This window comes from Cydia strobilella, chromosome 21 (assembly GCF_947568885.1).
Source record: "Cydia strobilella chromosome 21, ilCydStro3.1, whole genome shotgun sequence".
Classification (NCBI taxonomy): domain Eukaryota; kingdom Metazoa; phylum Arthropoda; class Insecta; order Lepidoptera; family Tortricidae; genus Cydia; species Cydia strobilella.
In genome coordinates this window covers 8,648,160-8,670,430 of record NC_086061.1, presented here as the reverse complement: position 1 = coordinate 8,670,430, position 22,271 = coordinate 8,648,160, and the positions used below count along the sequence as shown (strand labels likewise).

The following is a 22,271-nucleotide window of genomic DNA, read 5'->3' as shown; positions in this document are numbered from 1 at the left end:
ATAACAGCAAAACAGGCCACACAAACATACTTGTGTATTAATAATTACTGACTGACTTCCTCTGGTCGATTCAATCGCCGAACCCAGACTACATACAAAAAATACTAATAATATATTAACATAAATAAACAATCTAATATGTATCCTTATACACGAGTAAGAAGCTTATATCAGTGTTTATACGGTTGAGATTTGTTCCGATACTATCAAAGAAATAAATTTTATATTTGGACAGGTTAGGTCACTTGAATACAAGACTAATTAATTGAGACTACAAGACTATTACAAACGTCACTGATCTTATCTTATCTTATGGTTTTCGGGGGCCCTTGCGGATACACTTCGACCCATAGGGATCTTTTGTGCAGTTACCCCCTAGGAAAGATCCGTCCGCTACTCAAGAGCTTTTCCCACCATCTCCGTATGCCGGATGATGGAGCTCATGGGTAGCGTTTTGAATTCCTTTGGTTCCAGATATCATAGTCTGTTCTGGCATATGGCAGACGTGGAGACGTGTCCTGTCCAGTCTTTTAATTATCTTTATAATATTTCCAAGGGTATGAACAATAATAAGCATAAAATTATTAGTTGTAGCAAATTGTACACAACACAGGTTCACAAAAATAAATTACAGTAATGGAAGTACAAAGGCGAACTTATCCCTATAAGGGATCTCTTCCAGCTAACCTTCGAGTAGATGAGTGGAAAACTATAGCCAGGTCAGATAGACAAACTTACAGGATGTACAAATTAATATTTAAAAAAGTAAACTATTTAACATATTGTTTACTCATAAAATAAAGAAATAACATTATAGATTAAAATACATAAAATACATACTAGCATACATACATACATAACAATACTAAATATATACTATATATCTCAAGTGTAAGAAAATAAAAGTGAAGGTTAGTACTTAACCAGATCACGCTGATTGAAATATAGGTACATCTGAGGCCATTATTTGCGATACATTACGGCATTTGATCGATCGAGTGAATTCGTTGCTCATACTTAGCCGGCAATTATCTGAAATTATCTGAAAGTCTCTGCAGAGTTAGCATGGTCCGATTCTATTTATAGATGGTATTTAAACAAATCACTTAAAAAATACACTTTTATTTATCATTATTCATTAATCGGTTACGCACATAAAAAAGTACAATCTTAACGCCTAATCGTTATATGAAGATCGCAGCGCCTCTTTATCCACATTAGGCTGCTGAACCAACGAGTAAGTCGGACGCTCCAATACGGCACACGATTCTGGGGCTATCTTGATGTAGCCCTCTTCCCCCCATTTGTCCGACCAGCTGTTCTTCAGGATGAAGTGGGGGGCGTCTTTGGAGTCGTCCTTAGAGCCCCAGCCGACCGCTAGGACTGCGTGGTTGAGGCGGGGCTTGCTTTCACCGCTGTAAAGATAAAACATAAAAGACAATCACATACATGTACAGTCGCCATTTGATATACTCACACGGCAAGATCATGGGTGCAAGCGATTTAATGTAAACCTCACTTCATCATTTATAAGACTATAGTTACGATACCTTTAGGCACAGGGCGGACATCAAAAATCACTTGCGTTTCTATGTGTGAACGGAACGTCTGTACACGCGGCATGCGTCATTGTGTGAGTAAGTTGCTTAAAAACAGTACTGAGCGGTCGGCAAAAGATCGTCAATCTGCTGCGGGGCGAGGTAATTCCAAACGGGGCGGGGCGGTGCGTGGCCGTTCTGTATGATAATACTATTACTTATTCTGTGCTATGTGTTCTTGGCGTTCAAAAGGTTAGATTGTCAGATAACCAAGTAAATTTATGATATTTGACCGATACGATACCTGAGAGAATTGTGCTTCACATATATTAGCGTAAAATTGGATCATTTCATCCATAACGTACTCATTTCAAGAAATGACTCACCATTTCTTGTCGTTCAGCACTCCGCTTTTGTAATAGATGAAACTCTTTGCCATTGCGTCCACTATTACCACTGTGGGGGCATGGTTCTTGATCGCCACCTAAATAAATAATAATTATTGTAACGAAACCATCAATTGGATGGGGTTGGCCGGTCGAGTCCAAGTATTTAGTAGATAGCGCCAGCGTAGCTTGCCCTGTCAATCCCTATAATTGTGTAAAAATTTTGTTTTTTTAATGCCCTAGATGCCAGGCCCTTTAAGCCAAATTTCATAAAATAAGGGGCAAGCTATGATGGCGCCATCTATGCAAACCTATGACAGTTGCCATCCCCATTCATTATACCAAATTATACCTAGATCTAGCAGAAATGCGATACTAAATACGAGCGCTATTTACCAAGGAGTAGAAACAATGACGCGTTAAATGCCACTTAAATGCCGATAAAACCACTTTGAAGTATGATACCCAGCAGGCGTGTTATGGATGGTTATATCGACGTGATAAAATGACTGTCACTTTTTAACACCGCGGGATAGACAGTGACGGACACCATTTTTCCGTCAAGAACATCGATCATATCCGTACACAGATGAAACACCCCGTCAGGTATTTCGTGGCTTTCGGGTAGGCATTCTCATCTAGACTATATTCAGGCTTGGCAAAACATAGACAACATTACATCATAAGGAAATGAGAGAGGTCCTGAGGGTTCGGTAGATATCAGTATTGCTATCTGACTAGCGCGGGTGCATGCGCTATGCTACCGTGCAACCTCACCTCGTGAAGAAATATGCACATACTTCGTACCTACACGTAGCTATAAGGCCAGTCCAGATGGAACCATTTTTCGCCCTATCTGATTAAACTGTCAATTTAATCAGGTGGTGTGAACAAATAAAACCGGCCAAGTGCGAGTCGGACTCGCGCACCGAGGGTTCTGTACTTTTTAGTATTTGTTGTTATAGCGGCAACAGAAATACATCATCTGTGAAAATTTCAACTGTCTAGCTATCACGGTTCATTAGATACAGCGTGGTGACAGACAGACGGACAGCGGAGTCTTAGTAATAGGATCCCGTTTTTACCCTTTGGGTACGGAACCCTAAAAATTAAATAGGCCCTCCGATTCCGCTTGATTCGATGGACCGATCAAATCAGAAGGTGCGGACGCTAAAATGCCAATTATTTAACCACCACCACTGTCACCATAAATCTAAAATTGGTGATTGAATTATGTACGGACGCTAGATAAGATTGACGCCAATTTTTTGTGATCCAATTGTCAATTTGAGCATCCCGTCTGGACGAGCTTGTATTGTAAGTATTTAAGAAAGGGGGCTAGTTGACTCGTACATGTCTCTGGTAGGTACCTTGAGAGCATCCTCATTGTTGGCGGTAACGTTGACGTGTCCGCTGATGTGCGTCACGGGAGACACTTTGGTATCCTTGCACTCCAGGACCTGTAAATATAACATTAACTTAACATCGCTACTCGCACAACTTTGGGAACAATTCAAATTATTTTATTATATATTTTGATTTGTTTTTTTAGTAGTCACACTACTATATACTGTAATACTATCGTAACTGTACGGTGTGTTTGTGTTAGTGTGTGTGTACTTTACTATATCGTAATTCCGTATGGGAATTCGTATAGGAGGTGCAAGCGCGCACTGCTTGCCCTTAGAGTTGGTCAAAGACGCCTAGTCTTACTAACATGGCATATAGTCGAGAAATTGCGACGGGTTCCGCCGTGGCGAGGTGGCCTAGGGGTTCATGGCGTTAGCCGCGATAGCTAAAGACGCCGGTTCGAATCCGGCCTACACCACGGAGGGCTTCGTCACTTTTTCTTTAATATATGACATCTATTACAGTTTATAATCAATACTCGCAAATTATCATGTAACATTTATTTTCGACCACTAGCCCTAAGAATATTTTCATTCATTCAATGGAACTATTGGTAGGGGCATAACTAGAATATGAGGTTTAGTAGAATAAGACGACCGGTATGGCCTAGTCGGTATTAGGTATTAGTGACAGTGACCCTGCGTGTGAAGCCGATGGTCTTAGGTTCGAATCCAGGTAAGGGCATTTATTTGTGTGATGAGCACAGATAATTTGTTCCTGAGTCATGGGTGTGTTTTCTATGTAGGTGTTTAAGTATTCGTGTATTGTATGTATCGTTGTCTGAGTATCTATATACCCACCATGGGCCACAACGCCACAACAAGCCAAGCCTTCTTGAGCTTACTGTGGGGCTGTCAATTTGTGTAAAGATGTTATATGACATTAAATAATTAATTTACAATAGTTTTCGTTCTCCTTTTGACCGAACGGAACTGCTCTCATAGTAACGTGTACCTTGGCTTCATAGTCATACTCGTCCCAGGCGGACAGGCCTCGGTTCTGGATGTAGTCATAGGCGAAGCTCGGCCAAGTGGGCCCGCAGCCGTGCGCTCCGAACCTAGACAGTAATATAGGTAAAAATTGATTAATAAACCAGCTTCCGTCGCGTAGGTATATAAAATCTTTTACATTCTAGACTTATGTTCGGTTCAAAGCTCACAGGTCAAAAAATTAAGTAACATCGAACATAAACAAAAATGCTAACATATGATCAGTTCAGTTATAGGTATGGTCAAACACATTATTTGAAAGTTTTCAGAATAGGAAAACCAAACCCAGTATATACGTCTCCAAAATGGTGGCTTCTTGAATAGCGCGACTTCCGTGAAGGCCTCCACGGCGAAGGCCCAGCAATGTCTCCTGGACGGCGGGTGTTGACATCTACTTCAACACTTACGGTTTGCCGTAGTCGACGAGACACTGAGGACTGAGCGGGATTAGCTGGTTGGTCTTCCCGTGGACCCCACCACAGCGAAGGCCAGCAGGTCTCCTGGACGGCGGGTGTAGGTAGACATCTATACCCCAATACTTACGATTTGCCGCAGTCGACAAGGCACTGAGGGCTGAGTGGCACCAGCTTATTGGTTTTCTTGAAAAGCGCGCCCTCCGTGGAGGCCGCCACGGCGAAGGCCCAGCATGAAGCACACGTCGTCCCCTGGTCTATGGGTAGATACAGGCACATTTTTTATCATTAGTTTTAGTACCTACCTAAGTAGGTTAGTTATGAATTGTAATAGAAACGGGTTGCGAAAAATCTTGTAAAATTATTTTTTCAAGAAATGACTAGGTATGTACGTACCTAGAGATTCCAGAGAGGACTCAAGTTTCGAACAAGCATTAAAAGAACTCAAACTTCGACTTTATGTCTGGGGTCTAAAAGATTTGGTTCAAGTTTCGAGGGTTTTCAATGACTAAATCTTTGCTTTGGTTGCAACAAACCGTCTGCTGAATGTTAGCAATTTTATTTGTATAGAAGTTTCATAGTTCACTGCTGAGTAATATTGATTATTCCGTCCAGTGTTTCAACTGGCCCTAAGTTTTATAATATGTATACTTACAGCGCACAGGCGACACAGCACCATACTTCCTCCAATCAAACTCCTCAGGCAGCTTGTCAGACGCAGTTTTCACTTCCTTCTCCGAATACGGGAACGGGACCATTCCCTCCTCGACCAGGCCTTCGGGCTCCCTCACTCCGAACAGCTGGCTGATCTCCTCATCTAAACGGTCAGCGAGGAAGTTCACGCCCATCTCGAAGCTGGAGGTGGCCCGGTTGCCGGCCTCGATGAAGCGGGTGGATTGGGTCAGGAGGTTCTTGCGGACTGCCTCTTCAACTGGGTCAATGTAGTTCCGCTTGAATTCGTTTTTGAAGCTTGAATTAAAGATTGTGAACCTTAATTTTATTTCCTAGTTTCATTAATCTAGCTATCGCATTAAATATGATTCTTTCGATGAAATAAAACCTTGTATTTTGTGAGAAACTGGATCTTTCAAATGTGACAGATACGACTTGACCTACAAGCGGGACTGATCTTACAATGGCTATAACCTATATAGCAATTTTGTAGTACATAGTAGTAAAACAATCAAATTTAAACTGTTGTGAGACATACTAACATTAAATACTCGTAATTTCACGGTTTAGACTCACTTGTTTTAGTCACTCGCGCGACATGTTTCGGAGAGCCGAGTGAGTCTAAATCGTGAAATTATTTATTAGTAGTAAAACACTTTATTGTACAATACAAGCTTAGTACACAAACAAAAAAGATAATTCAATAAATGTGGACAAAGGCGAAGTTATCCTTTTAAGCAAAATGGCTTACATTCTTGAGAAGGTACTTTCGAGGTGACTTCAGTCATAGGTCACTTTCTCGAGACGTTACTTAACTTTCATTCATTTATATCAGTTTAATATCAGTTCATTTCCAATCTCGTATTACGCCTAAGGTTAATGGAAACTTGCATATTTACACCTACCTCTCAAATTTAGGACCAATATCTCCGGGTCCAACAGGCAGCGAGAAGTCCAGAAGTGGGTTAAACTTCGACAAGGTATCAGTAAATTTAGAAAATAAATCCGCTCTCTTCTGTCGAGGAGTTGCGTCTTCAATGGTCATGCATTGAGTCGTGTCTGGTGTGATGGCTGCGGTGGGGGGAGGCAGCACCTTGTAGGTGTGGATGTAGACGTCGCTGGCCGGGCCGAGGATAGAGCTGTCTGTTGTCACCGAGTATCTGCGGAGGGAATACAATAACGGCTTTAGAATGTTGATGGGTTGCCAGGTAGGTGTGGTGCCTCGGGAATGTTTATGGTGGGGAAGGTATGGCTGCCATATTCTTATGTTTTGGGTGGACCAGCTAAAGGATATAGCAATTTACTCATACTCATACTCATTTAATCATTTAATCAATCAATTTATAATTTAGTATTTGTTTACGATTAGATGTTTAAATGTCTAACAAAGCTGAAGTCTTCCTAACATACTATGGACTGTACTTTGATCCGAAATAAAGATGTATTTGTTTATTATTATAAATGTGTAAATTATGTTGGATGGCTCCGGACCACGCCGTTCGGGATATTCCATCAGTATAGGGAATGGAGTAGGTAATAGATAAGTGGGCTTTTCAAATGGCCCACTTATCTACTAACCCGATTGAACCAAGAACCTGACACTGTCGTTCTATATGGATTTGAAACGTAGACGTAATGTAAGCAGGATCCCGAATCAACATTTCAGATTTGATGTTACTCGTCAGGGTGACCAGAGGGCTGGTTACTTTCTTGCTCAGAGAATTGGCATCGCAATTCAGCGCGGCAATGCTACCAGCCTTTTGGGCACCTTACCATCCGGCGCCGAGCTAGCTCCCATTTTTTACTTGTAAATATATGTAGATATTTTTAGTTAGTTTAATTATTTATGTTTTTATATTTTTCTCGTCAGTTAATAAAGTGACAAATGATTTCTGCCAACTGGGAAGAAACTTGGAACTCTTTCGTTATGTCAAACAGAAAACGGTTAATAAAAAGTACGTAAGATAAAAATGTGACCATGCACCGCCGCTGTAGACCATAATGATGAAGAAGAGACAGAAGCCACATTTGGAAAAGAAGAAACATCGGGTTGACTTTGTACTAACCTGACAGGCACGGGTCCATCCTTCTCCCTCGCGACCAGCAACTCATGAGTGACTGTAAGGGACTCTCCTTTTACCGCTCCATTTTCACCAGGATTGCCCTTTATTACTTTCCTCCATAGTTCCGATTTAGCATTTCCTACAGGACACATAAAACGAATCTAGTATTACAGTTTTACTACTCAGTTAGATTTTATTAAAATTCTTAGAATCTTCACACTCCGCGCCAACTCCGAGTCGACGATTAGCGAGAAGTAGCGTAGGAACAAAATTTGTTTCTCGGTAAAAGGGGCGCTATCTTGCTTGAGGCCAAGTCTCATTTTGGGTCACTGAGCTAACAGAGTAAGCAAGTTCACACTGCAGATAACCTCAACAAACTTACTTCAGCCGAGAATTAAAGTGACGAGTATTCGAGTAATAGTAGATTGTTAACCAAGGGATGAAAGGCACCTATTTCTGTCGAGGTAGTTTGGCGCTATCAATCCGAGACTAAAATGGTGATCACTCGAGTTAAACACTACTTTTCATTTCGAATACGAGGAAAGCAAAAAACACCTGCATTTGAAAAACATGGCTAAGTCTAAACTTCTGTAGTACTTATTTCTTGAGTGTACTTTCAATTAACAATTTCGGTAAAAAATATCATTTATGGAATGGGGAGTTAATTATCAGAATGGAGTTTGTACAACAAATCCATTTAAACCAAAAAAATTATTGCTTATAACAAAAAAAAAGAAAAAAACGTAGGCGCTTAGAAAGTACAGTGACGTATCATTTTCTAGCACACTTTTTAGTACACCAACGACCAACGACCCACTTAGTTTCATGAGAAATGAAAAATATCTTTCTAGCTATTTATTTCTTTTAGTCTGAAAGCAACGGGCGTCTGCGAGTTGGCGCGGTTGCACGAAGCGGGTGAGCGGGTTAGCTAAAAGTAGTATGATCAACGCTAACTGGCGTGGGCGCGTGCGACGGATTTTAACTATTACGATGGCACCCGCGTGCGTGCGCGGACGCCGTAAACCTTATTCCTTTCAGATAACTTACCGACGAAAACATAATCGCTCAAGTCAGGCAGACCAGGGAAGGTTTTCTCAGCAGGAGCATCTAACGAGACGACGGTGCGTGAGCAGCGGTGTACTTTGTTCTTTCCTTCTTGCTCCTCACGAATCTGAAACATTGCCATAACAAAATGTAATATTTTGGAATAAAGGAGAAATGAAACACCGTACACACAACTTCGGACAAGATTCTAAGTCGCTACTGGGATGCCAGTTCACACACACAGCGATTGCTTCAGGTCAAACGCAGTGCATTTCGCTTGCACCAATGTCAGTACGATGGAGATGCATTGTGAGTTAGTTTACGCAATCGCTAGCGAATATGTCAATGTCAAACTCGTGGTACCTACGGATACTAAGCAACCGTATCTTACCAACCGTGATGAATATTTCCATCATATTGATTATTGTAAGCGTCTCAAGAGACATCTACCGTTAAAATATCAACATCTATCTTCCTTATGAATTAGTTGCTAGTTTATTTCAAAAAGCTTGTGTCCGCAGAGCACAAAAGTTAATTCCACAATAGTCCAGTTCCTAAACAAGTATTTCCTTTTGAAACAATCTAGAATTTTTGGGAACAGACAACTTATGATATACCTATTATATTTTATTTATTATATTATATATTCTAATGAATTCTTTTTTTTATGCATTCTAAAAGACAGTCTGCTTTGGCAGGTATGTACCTAAATGAGATATTCTAAAACTGCGGCTGGGCATGTTGAGGTCACAGTAGAAGCAACGTGATTTTCACTAAGATATCAAATCTCTACAACCCCCATTTAATCTTTCATTTTAATCGTAGTAAGTTATTAAATAACTATTCGGGTTGAAGAATCCCACCAATAACATGTATGTAATGTGTTGTCAAGACTACCGAAATGCGTATTTTGTGCAATCTTTCACCTCAACCTCTCCTGCTGACACTTATTTTAGGTTGGGTACCTCAAGCAACTCCACTTTGCCGTCGGGCTTCGGTGACCGGTATACCGTGTTGCCATTGCCACCCTGCAGGACCTTACGCATCGTGTCAGATTCAGCGTGCCATCTAAAACAGATTATTAATAGGTAGCGGTAAGAGCAGCTTTTAAAGCCGAAAATCTCGGGTTCGAATCGAACGTGCATAATACTCTAGGCAATTTAAACCACAGAGTGGCGTCATTATATCATGTCGATTTATCTTAATTAATGAGCCAGCATATGAGAGATACTAACTCTTTGAATGGCAGAACCCTTAAAATCGCCAAGAAAGTAATAATAACTTACTCTATCTCATAGCTCTCAGTGAACCCAGACAACGGCACAATAATATCCTCATGCACATGGAGCGACCGCTCAAACTTCGGCTTCGGCGGAGCCGACCCAGAGCCCCCAGAGCTTCCAGGGCTTCCAGCAGGCAGACCGAACCCGGGGACCCCAGGGATAGGGAGGGAGGTAGGCAGACTCAGGTCTGGAAGGCTCAGACCGGCCGGTAGGATGTTTGAGAGTGATGCGAAGGCCTTGATTTTCTGCTTAAGGAAGCTCTTGACCATCTCATCCAATGTTCCTGTGGAACAAATTATTATTAAGTTAGTACTGATTGATTCTTGATTTCAATGTTTGTCGTGTAACCATAAGCGGGCGAAATTGACACAGGCTTCAATGTACGTGCCATTGTGTCTGTTTTTTTGTACCTACAAGAATTTATCATTAATCAGCAATATGTCAATCCATAATTATATTCACCCTTAGATTTCGACCAAACTTTAGTCACCCGCCAAGTTATAATGTCAAGTTGTAATGTGTTAGTTAGTTTTGCTGGGCAATTTCTGCAAATCGACATCCACACCACTCCACATTTGCGTAAAACGAGGTAGCGCTACAGCTACTCTAACCACCCCAGCTCCTCCATGAAACCTAGCAAGGTCTTCAGGTTGCTAAATGCCTCCTTCAGTGTGCACGGATTCCCTAGGTATTTGCTCCTGTATACCTGTATAGTGACGTACTCAGAAAGTGACGTAGGTACTCAGAAAGTGACGTACTCAGAAAGCGACGTACTCAGAAAGTGATGTACTCAGAAAGCGAATTACTCAGAAAGCGACGTACTCAAAAAGTGACGTACTCAGAAAGTGAAGTATTCAGAAAGTGACATACTCAGAAAGTGACGTAAAATGCTCGTGTAAGTTTGCAGTGTCTTGCATCTTTGCCATAAGTATACACAGTTAGATTTAAACACTTACCAAAGACCTTATCGAAACGGCCATCAGAAAACGGGATTGTTTCTCGAATATGACTAACATGTTGATTAACTGACTGCGGCAGTTTTGTCAGTGTGCTTCTCACTGAATCTGTAATAAGAAAGAAAATACATATTTAACAGAGCAATTGCGAAACGCAAAGCGTCTCTATCTTAACCAGGGGCGTAGCTAGAGGATATGGCGCCCGGGGCAGTCACCAAATTTGCGCCCCCTGACGACTGACAAAAGTTTCCCTGCTGCTGCCTTTTGCCCATTTTGGCGCCCCCCCTTGGATGGCGTCCGGGGCACTTGCCCCCTCTGCCCCCCCCCCCCCCTAGTTACGCCACTGATCTTAACTTAAGATTTGTGTCAAAAACGTCGATATTTCATGTAAAATTTTATAAATTTACAAATATTTAACCATTCTTCAATAAATAACTAATCTATGAAAGTTAGAGAACCTAAATTGAAAAATAAAGAATACTATCGTAAAATGGGGTGAGTAGGAGCAAAACTGACATTCAAACCTCGATAACATTTAAGTGTTCCGGACGTTTGTATTTAAGTTTTTATTTTATTTTGGGTAGCTCCATTTCATAACTTTGACGATAAACAGGAAATCCCACCTCACCCCGTAGTCCCTCGTAATTAGGGTGAGATGGGTTTCCATACAAAGGTGATTTTGGAAGATTGTTGGATCGTTTTTTTTTAGATATAACTCCGTAATAGATGGATACAGTCTAAGGAAAAAACGTGCCTCGAAAATCACGAAAATTTGATTGTCGATCAGATGGCGCCACTAGTTTTGGCCTACACTCGTATAGAGGGCGTTGACTGTTTCGTTTGTTATTTATAATTTTAACGCATACCAGTGAAAGAACATGTGTCAAAATCATATAAAAATAATTAATGCAAATAAAAAAATCATTTATCCATATTTAAATACATTTTATCGTATTTTTATAAATATTAATTTTTAGTTTTAAAGTGAGTCGACAGATGGCAGTGAATTTACTGGGGTTACAAAATTTACTATGACAGTACCGCTCTAGTATAAGTTACTCTATGGTATTACTATAGCTCCATTTTAAATTGGAATACATTATTTTTGTAGTAGTAGCCTTAAAATCCCATCTCACCCCCCTTTCATCCCTTTTCTCTCCATTCATAACCCAACTCTCCCCTTGAACCCTACTCACCCCATTTTACGGTAATCTTAAAATAAAATACTAAAAACTATCCCAGTGTGGCATGATGGTGCCGTAACTGCTGGCAGCATTTCCTCACTATATCGCAAAACTAATTCTTTGAGCCAGGAAGCTGCCAGCTCTACGATCGATCGATGACGTCTGATATTCTTTTGGATAGATCCTTAATAAACTTAAGCGCGGTCTGACCCCAAGGGTCTTGACACCAAAAAGTACGAAATTGTATTCAGCGCCGAGACCCCTAGAGCCTTTTAGAAAATTAGTTATGTATACGACTTCATGCTTCCAATAAACATAATAATATTGATTAACAATACCTCTGAAATCGCTGAAGCGACTCGGCGAGCCGCTCACTACTGCTGAAACATAATACATCATTTGTTTAACAAGGGGGCAAAGTTGTTGTTTAATTTATCGTGCTAATATTAATACTCGAACAAGTGCAGGATTCCAAAACTGAGCCACGACGATAGTGAGTAGTTCGAAAAGTGGAATCTTGAGCGTTACGAGGGTTTCAAGGCAGGGTCGGTTCTTCTACGCCCCAAACATTAAATGGTGTGGACAAGGGACCTTTAATTAGCATACATACCAAATTTCAGGACTGTTCTAGAGATTTCGAGCTTTGTCTTACGGCCCAATTCGAACAACGCTTATAAGATGCCACAGTGATACGATACCGATCTCTCAGTGTCATATCATAAGCATTGCTCGAATTGGGCCGCTAGTCCAATTGTGCTAACTATTGCGGACAGTGAAGAAAGTGCGACTTTCCTCACTCCAAAGAGTGAAACTAAGTAGCTTTTTAATTTAGTGAAGGCCATGAACTGCCACTTCATAATTTTATAACAATTTTTTTTCTGTATTATTCTGTGTAATACGAAATATATTTTAACCTTTAATATGTTCTCACTACTGAGGTGAAAAATTATGTGTGCAACACGAGAGCAAAGTTATTTTACATCTCGTGTTTTTGAGTTCCTCGCTACGCTCAAGATTCTAACTTAGAATAATAGAATCTTTCGCTTTCTCAGGACTCAAAATAAACACTCGCAAGAAAAACCAACTTTCCTCTCTTGTTGCACAAATAACTATCTATTCTATAATTATACTTGTACAGTCGAGTTATAAATATGTATACATTTTTTCACCTTATCTCAATGGTTTAATGTATGATAAGGTAAGATATGTATACATATTTATTTATGAACTCGACTGTACAACCCCTTAGGGATTATAAAACGGGTTACGCAATGAAAAATAAAAGAGTACCGGTCTGGTGTGAGCCAACTCATAAACACATAAAGAGTCAACGCCAACGAGTTTTGTTTTTTAGATATATCTACCTACTGTACAAATTAGACTTTTTCGTAAAAATGATTTTCAGAAAGCTCGAAATCGTTTCAATATCTTCTTTTGGTCCTAAATGCGTGCAAATATAGATATAACTCCGTAATAGATGGATACAGTCTAAGGGAAAAACCGTGCCTCGAAAATCAAGAAAATTTGATTCTCGATCAGAGGGCGCTACTAGCTTTGGCCTACTGTCGTATAGATGGCGTTGACGGTTTCGTTTGTTATTTAACAATTTTAACGCATATCAGTGAAAGAACATGGGTCAAAATCATAAAAATAATTAATGCAAATAAAAAAAATCATTTATCCATATTTAAATACATTTTATCGTATTTTTATAAATCTTCATTTTTAGGTTTAAAGTGTGTCGACAGATGGCAGTGAATTTACTGGGGTTACAAAATTGACTATGACAGTACCGCTCTAGTATAGGTTACTCTATGATGCGTGTAATCCGAGGCTTGCTCCATTCCAGGAAGTGTGCATACATGTGCCATTCTCAATCAAAGGGGTACTTATTGTCAGTTGTCAATAAGGCGCTATTTCCATGTAGCTTCAATTTGAAATCAACCTTATTGACAAGACGCAATGTGGTACCTTTTGGTTGAAAATGTCACAAATAATCCCAAAATGTATGCACACCTGCTGGGATGAGGCAAACTCGGATTACGCGCATTTGGGACAAAATGAAAGTATTAAAACGATTAGGTATTTTAGTATAGTTATCCATACTAATCCATACTAATATTTTAAATGCGAAAGTCTGTCTGTCTGTCTGTCTTTTTGTCTGTGTGTTCACTCCTCTTCACGCTTAAACCGCTGAATCGATTTAGATGAAATTTGGCATACAGATAGGTTGAGTCCCTGAGAAGGACATCGGATAGTTTTTATATGGTTTTTATCCCGAAAATCATCCCTTAAGAAAGTAAAAAACAGGGTGGAATTGAGATAATTAATGAAGTGCCTGCTAATTTGTGTGCATAATATGCTCAAATTGAATGATTGCTATGAGAATTTTTCCAGGCGCTATACTTACTTTAGCTGCTGTTACTAAGTCCACGCAGACGCAAAAGCTAGTATTTTTATATCGTACGCCGAAAGGCACACCATGGATCATGATCATGACCTAACATATATTACCAAACTGACACCTTATGTAACCCATGATGACGAAATAAATGAATCTTTAATTTCCAGCTTGCTGGTAATTAATTATCAAAACGGTTATTTTAGATCTAATTTGATTGACCTAAATGGTCGGCGCAACCAAGATCATATTTGACAGTTATGAATCACTCTTATTTTATTTTATTTTTTCCTTTTATTATTCACGTCGCATAAAAGATACAGGTTTACAAATCAACAAACTTAAGTTTTAAATATTCATCCTATAAAAATATACAAAAAAGGACGAAGTAAAAATATTTATCAGATCAAACTGGCATCCTACCTACTTTAATTTCATATAACTGGTCGAATTATGTATAATAATATTTCAAGGTGAATTCGCCGATGTTTACATGACGTTGTTTCATTCCACCGGTTGTTTATACGTACTTTATTACTGTCAAGACCAGTTAATGATAAATACTGTCAATCTCCATATAAAGTAGCGCGTCTTGTCGTAGTTATAGATGGCCGGATTTATAAAGGTACAATACAAATCCTCTGTTTATTGCACAACCTCAATAAAACATTTACAGAGAGACACACATAATACATGAAGACAGAATACCTACCTTATGTATCTACATAGATATTTATATAATAATAATAAATCATTTATTTCGAGTAACTTTTACAGACTCATAGATATTTAATTTTATTTCTAGGATTAAGTTTAGTCCTACAAAACCTTCCACTGAGTTACGAAAACGTAAACGTAAAAAAATTACATACATTTGGGGCATTTTCTATGAAAAGGGACCTTATTGTCGATGGCGCTTACGCCGCACAGCGTCGCGCGGTCGCGCGTATTTATATCGTAGCATCGTTAATAATGGCGTAAGCGCCATCGACAATAAGATCCCTTTTTATAGAAAATACCACATTTTTGTCTCAAATTGGGATTTCGTGTTTATTCTAACCAAAGCTCTTCAAACCTATTAAATTACATCTAAATCTGACAAAAAAACGGCAAAAAAATTAAAATCGGCCAATTGAAAGTCTTTGTATGAAGATTAAAAGTCTATATTAGTCTTTATTATTTACTTGTCTGTAAGAGACAAGCTGACCTTACCCGCTGCAGCAAGGTTCACTGTGGCCACTTGAGTTTACATAATTATCTAAGTTTGCTTGTGTATGTAGATGAAAACTAGTCTTTTAAGGGCAAGGGAACGATGGGTCGGAAAATATAATAATAATTTATTCTTATATTCAATTTTCTTTAATTTTTTTCCTCAATTTTAAACCAGTATCTACTATTACAGTTCATGAATATATGGTATGGTTTGTAGGGTAAACGATAGGTACATATAAAAAAAAACATATTACATTTTCGTTTTCTAAAACACAATTCAGGAACAAGTTTGGGAACAAATCAAATTATTTTATTAAATATTTTGATTTGTGTTTTTTAAGTAGTCACACTCACACTACTATATATAAATTAAAAACTGTAATAGATGTCATATATTAAAGAAAAGGTGACGAAGCCCTCCAGTGGTGAAGGCCGGATTCGAACCGGCGTCTTTAGCTATCGCGGCTAACGCCATGAACCCCTAGGCCACCCCGCCACGGCGGTGCCCGTCCGAATTTTTCAGGAATTTTCCTGGTGTTTTTATCAGTAGAGGTATATAGCCAGCCTATCGAATTGTCAGAAATTTTAGATAATTAGTTAGTTGGTAGTTACGGTCGAAGATTTTAATTTATGACCCATTTCGCACTTTGTCACAGTGACAATCAATATGAAAGTCGCTAGAGACCTCATACTATCGCCACTGTGACAAGGTGCGAAATGGATCCGAGATTAAAAATTTTTCACTGTACAGTTAGCAAAACTATTAGCTAAGCACCCCTGCATACAAAATACTTTTGCTGACTGTACCATCATGATCAATATTTTCCAGAAAATAGTTTTAGGTACTATTCCGTGTAGTCATTTTAGACACTATTAAAAGTTGTATCCAAGTATGTTTAATGTAACAGCTTGTGCGCATGTTACTTATCCAAATAAAAGGAGTAGCTTTCTCATTCATTAAATAAGAAAATAAACCATTATAGCCCTTACTTATGGTAGTGGGTATGTCCACAGGAAAAACGTGAATACGGTTTAGTGTTTGACCCAAGTAGCAGACAGACAGAGTTGCATTCGCATTTATAAGATTATTTGGAATATTTCGTGCTCTATGCACAAAGCGGGATAAGCACGGTAGCATTTTTATCGCCTGTCACCATGCCTGTCACGTTCTAACAAGTATGTAAGTGCGAAAGTGACAGGCATAGTGACAGGTGATAAAAATGCAACCACGCTGACACCGCGACCTCTAGTCTGTGTGATATTACCTGTTTGACCTTATGATCTCATATTTAACTAAAAACTCAAGGATCGAGCCGGCATGCTCATGTCATCCTAAAATAAAGAAAATGATGATAATTGTCAAATATGACTTACTAGCTCTGGCCCGCGACTTCGCCTGCGTGGAATGATGATAAGATAATTAATAAAAACTGTCCTATGTCCTTCCTCCTTCCCAGGACTATATCCATAGGTACCGTAAAATGGGGTGGCTTTAAAATGCAGGGGAGACTTTAAAATGTTAGTTTTTAAGCCATAGTATATTTTTATGCGAATTTTTTTACAGTAGGTGAACATCAATATATAGTAATCTAACTAGCATGGACAGTTTCAGTAAATAATGAGTAATGGTAATTTTTAGGCTGTTTTAAAACTATCAAAGTAACCGAATTTAAACTATCGTGAGACATATTAACTTAACTAACTTAGCGGTTTCACTCACGTGTGAAACCGCTAAGTTAGTTAAGTTATATCAAAGTAACCCTAAATTTTCCTAAAGCCGCCCCGTTTTACACCAAATTTCATCTAAATCAATTCTCAGTGGTTACTTACTGCTATCGCATTTATAATAATTACTATAATTAGGCATTTTAAAAATAAATCTTACCGACAGCGCAAAGCGCCACACATAAAACTATTTTCATCTCGTAATAAAATAAACACTAAAAAGTAAAGTTCCACACGGGCCTTGTACCACAAAGCCGGCGCACACGCAACTGGGCTTATCCCCACTACATTGTATATTTATATAAGCTAAGCTCCTCAAAAAGTTTACATGTAAAACTATTATACTATTTCTGCGATCACATCCAGTTTAAGAACTAGTGAAAAATGAAAAAGCGTTAATTGGTTTTTGTCATAGCGGCAACAGAAATAGATCATCTGTCAAAATTTCAACTGTCTAGCTATCACAGTTCATGAGATGCAGCCTGGTGACAGACAGACAGACGGATAGCGGATTCTTAGTAATAGGGTCCCGTTTTTACCCTTTGAGTACGAACCCTAAAAAAAGGAAATTATCTCTCTCAACTGTGGCGCACCTCTTTTATTTTTGAGCATCATCTGAATACAGCATCGTTTGGCCGGGTCGTCTATGATTGGATATGGAACTAGAAGATGTTGTCTTGTTTCCTCTTGATAGAGATAGGATAGGATTATGATCGCTTGTTCGGTTTCCTCTTATGCAGCACAACGGCAGTGCAGTGGCACGCGGGCGCTACTAGCAGTTCTACGTTCCGAGTCTCGATACGATACGCTACCAGCTCCTCTAACACGTCCTGTAACGTAAAAACATGGCTATAACCTCGAAAATCTATAATCTATATATAATCTATGATTTCGCGCAACCATCTTTTTTCTTTTTTTATTTATTGAATAAATAAACAAATTACAGTTTATTAAATTATTACAAGACCCATCGTAGCGTAGGCGAAACCTTATGGAGGTTTGTGTGCCGATGGGGAGTTCGAGAATAATATAAAGAAAAACAATATTATATCCTATATCTTATCATAAGTATGATTCATAGCTTGTGTTGTTAGTTTTTAATAAGTGCATTTTAACGACTTTTTTATATGTTTACCATTTAAATATTTAGCACAAACAACTTCTGGCAAATCATTCAATATTTTAGGTAATATATATGTGTACAGCCTAGTGCCATATATGTTGTTATATTTGGGTATACAATATTTGTTTTGGCTATGTAGACTTCTTAGTTTTGTACATCTTTTGTGTTCTTTTAGTTTAGTAACATGGTGATATTCTTCAGTTAGTATGGCTAGTTTACACATATTTTGAAATCTCACTCACTCTAATTACGTTACGCCTTCATACAGATTAAAACCTACTATTTCACCGATAGCTTGTCGGACCAGCTCCGTGAAATCGGGCAGCCTGGCGGCCAGCATCTGGCCCGTACTCTCGTTCATCGTGCACATAGTCAATAAATCTGAAAAAGAGACAATTCTGTCGGTCATATATACTTTACGTAGGGTTGACATATTCCAATTAACTTAACTCGCCACAATACTCTGTAACTAGTAGCGTAACCTTCCTTCTGCCCAATTCCAAACTTTTAGTAGCTTTTAGTGGTTAGGTAAGGTTTCTAAAAAACCCTGTCGCTCGCCAAGTTTCCCCCGCTATCCGGACAAAGGACCAAAAATCCTGACATGTCAGGGGAAATCCTGACGTATGGCAAGTATGGCAACCCTGTATTTACGTGATCGAACGAGTAATTTCAACAGCGAACTGAAATGGGCACCGTTGTGTACATGTACATTGTACATTTTTCGGGGCCTAGGACCTCATGGACCGAGTGAGCACAAAGTGCGAGCAAAGCAACTCCGCTTCAGATTGAGCAAAAATTCTTTCGTATGTCCGGTTGTTCTACAGATAGCAATACTCAACCGATTCTAATGAAATATTGAGACGTATGTTTTTTTTTAATTGATTAAATTTTTCGAATGGTGAAGCTATGAATGGTGAAGGTTTGTGAGATCTACTGCTCGCACGAGCCACTATTTGTATGTAGGTATAAGTCCAGTCGGCATCAGATATATCGGAGCGACCAATGTGCTCACAAAGATCTGAAAATACCTATATTGTCAAGGCGTTACAGGGGTGTTCAGATATTTGTGAGCACCTCGGCCGCTACGATATATCTGATGGAGACACACTTTTCAAAGCCCGACCTTATGGTACACTATCTTCAATGCTTCTGGTCAAACTTCTCGAGTCTAGATTTTTCCTTATTTGTCATGATTTCGTAATTCATCGTGACGGGTGCTAGACGGTAAATTTATTTTCCTCTTATTATATGTATTATTATTGCATATCAAAGATAGGAATAGACTCAAGGGCGAAAGAACAAAAACATTTGATATTTTTGTTATGGTGATGCAAGGCAGTTGTCCCATCGCGGACAAAAAATCGATTATCTTTCGGCTATTTAGACGATTTGTGGGCTACCTATTTAGGTGTTCTAGATTTTTATTTTACAATATGGTAAACAGGTACGTAACTAAAAACGAATAGGACATCCAACTTTTAACGCGCAAAACGGTAGAAATTTTACTAACTGAACTCAACATTTTCTGGCAAATGTCTCGTGATTACCAAACACATACGTTACCCAAGCTCTACGAAAAACTCATTCTCGCTTCTCACTCTGGTTTACGGCGTTGGAATAGGCGCCTAAAATGAGGCCCTTAATACTTACTTTTCTCCAAATATAGGACGCCAATGACATGATGGTTTTCGTCGATACGGCACACTGTATCTTCAGTTAGGTGCGAGAATCCCTGCAATTAGATAATTTACTATAGTATAACCTATATAATTAATGAAATTGCTAAGTATCTCAGTAGAAAAAATAGTCGCGCGTTTATGTCTTTTCTATGGTAGCGCGGCGGCAGGTGCTTGGTCAAATTCTTTTATAGTTGACTACTAATATTACACGGAAAAAAATGATTTAGCTGTGTTAGCTAAGCTCGCTTTGCTGAAATTTCCTTTGCTGGTGCGAACAATTTCTTAGCAAAATTAACAAAGCCTTTTCTATAGCTTCGCTACCATTGTTAACGATATTTAGCTAAAAAAATCAAATAATTTGCTACCACTACTAATTGATTAGCAACTATAGCCAATTGATTTATTGGTAGTACCAACGAAATTTTATAACTTTCGCGTTTTAAACACATATTAAATCACATTTACAAACGGGTCTATCGCGAATTTATTTTGTTAACTTTATTTACCGACGTTTCGACACAGGTTTCACTGGTTGTGGTCGCGGCTAACTGCCGTCCCAGAAAAACGTCAAAACAGAGATTTGTGTGACTACCCCATGAAAAGTGAACATTTATGTGTAGTGAGTGGTTTGAAAACCCCATTTTCAAACCACTCACTACACATAAACGTTTATTGTTGTTAGCTCTGTGACTGCTAATAATTCTTAGTTGTAGAGGACAAAAACTTTGTTCAACCATTACAGTGGACGAGTAGAATAAAACTGTCAATATGTATATCCATTATTAAAAAAAAAAACGTTTATTTCAGATCTGCATTGATCCATAACGGTTTTAGTATAAAAATCCTAAAAACTATGTTATGTACTAAATTAATTAATAACAGTACAACAAAAAAATATTTATCTCTAGGTAAAAACTAAAAGCTAGGTATTTGGTCAAACGTGGCCACTCGGAGAACAGGAGCTCAAGTTGCCATGCTTTATTTCGCTCTCCCAATGGCCACCTCCACCCAAAACTTCGTAACAGGGCAGTCGAGGCGCTCGGCCAACACCCTGAGAAGACTGTTGCTGCCGCGCACTCGTCTCAGCATGGAGGCGATTCTTTTCCGCCTAATGGCGAAAAAGTCATCTACTCGCGCCTCAGCGAACATGCCGGACGCGCTGCAGTGCTTCGGCAGCCGCAACAGCATCCTCAAGATGTTATTATATTGAACGCGCAATGCGTTATAGGCCCGTTGTGTAAACCTCACCCACAGGCAGCTCGTGTAGAAAGTCTGGCAGTAGGCTCTAAAGAGCGTCAATTTAACTGCTTTGTTACACCGTGCGAACCAGCGATTATGGAGAAGTGATCGTCGCCTTTCCTCTTAAGGATGGCTCACCGCTATTCGGTAATTGCCTATGATTAAGTGATATCTTTCTTTCTATAGAACACGAAGAGTTGGACGTCTAACGCATCCTTCATTTGTACTAGATTTTAAGTTACGATACGATGCAGAATAGATTACCTCTGGCACATGTTTTTGTCTTAGTCGCATCATCTTTTTTAAATCAGACATATTATTAAATTTTTTAGGTATTATACAAAAGACTGAAGTACCTAATTAAACTACTATATACCTAGTTACAAAAATATATCAAATTATCAAAATAAGTAGGCAAATATATCTAAAACTATCAGTAAATGATATTAAACAATTTTGACGACCATTTCACTGTGGCTACGGTTTTCTAAAGCCATTTTACACTGCATGCATGAGATATAGTATTGCTTAACATTGCCTCACGGGTGCAACTTTGCCTATCTTGAAATACAGTGGTTTTCCCTGCTGTCTATATAAATTCCTAGTACCGTAAAATGGGGTGAGTAGGAGCAAAACTGACATTCAAACCTCGATAACATTTTATTTTTACATATGCAAACTGAATGATGTAGTATAATAAGTGTTCCGGACGTTTGTATTTTATTTTGTTTTGGGTAGTTCCATTTCATAACTTTGACGATAAACAGGAAAAACCACCTCACCCCGTAGTCCCTCGTAATTGGGGTGAGATGGGTTTTCATACAAAGGTGATTTTGGAAGATTGTTGGACATGGCCATGATATAAACTTAAGTACCTATTAAGTTTTTCTAGTCCATAGTTCATAGCCCGCTGGATTTTAAAAATTTCACGTAACTTTGTCACAATAGTGATTA

General features: G+C 38.9%; 2 protein-coding genes across 3 annotated transcripts; both read right to left on the bottom strand.

The window, feature by feature from the left end:
• Positions 1–1,152: 1,152 nt before the first annotated feature.
• LOC134751154 (counting factor associated protein D-like) lies at positions 1,153–17,530 on the bottom strand. Of its 2 annotated transcripts, none has more exons than XM_063686521.1 (14): positions 17,437–17,530; positions 12,277–12,315; positions 10,755–10,862; positions 9,802–10,081; positions 9,481–9,583; positions 8,519–8,642; positions 7,475–7,610; positions 6,314–6,568; positions 5,392–5,705; positions 4,867–4,993; positions 4,289–4,391; positions 3,295–3,384; positions 1,925–2,022; positions 1,153–1,415 (listed from the first exon to the last, which is right to left on the bottom strand). In XM_063686521.1, exons 1-14 carry the CDS (start codon positions 17,471–17,473, stop codon positions 1,178–1,180), a joined length of 2,052 nt encoding a protein of 683 aa, XP_063542591.1. In that variant the 5' UTR covers positions 17,474–17,530; the 3' UTR covers positions 1,153–1,177. The 2 variants fall into 2 exon arrangements, with proteins under 2 accessions (XP_063542591.1, XP_063542590.1); XM_063686520.1 differs by having other exon boundaries at positions 12,277–12,318; positions 17,437–17,523.
• A 434-nt stretch (positions 17,531–17,964) lies between these two features.
• On the bottom strand, positions 17,965–21,638 carry LOC134751156 (uncharacterized). The gene is made up of 4 exons (XM_063686522.1): positions 21,582–21,638; positions 20,050–20,131; positions 18,680–18,780; positions 17,965–18,106 (listed from the first exon to the last, which is right to left on the bottom strand). Exons 1-4 carry the CDS (start codon positions 21,630–21,632, stop codon positions 17,984–17,986), a joined length of 357 nt encoding a protein of 118 aa, XP_063542592.1. The 5' UTR covers positions 21,633–21,638; the 3' UTR covers positions 17,965–17,983.
• Positions 21,639–22,271: the final 633 nt, after the last annotated feature.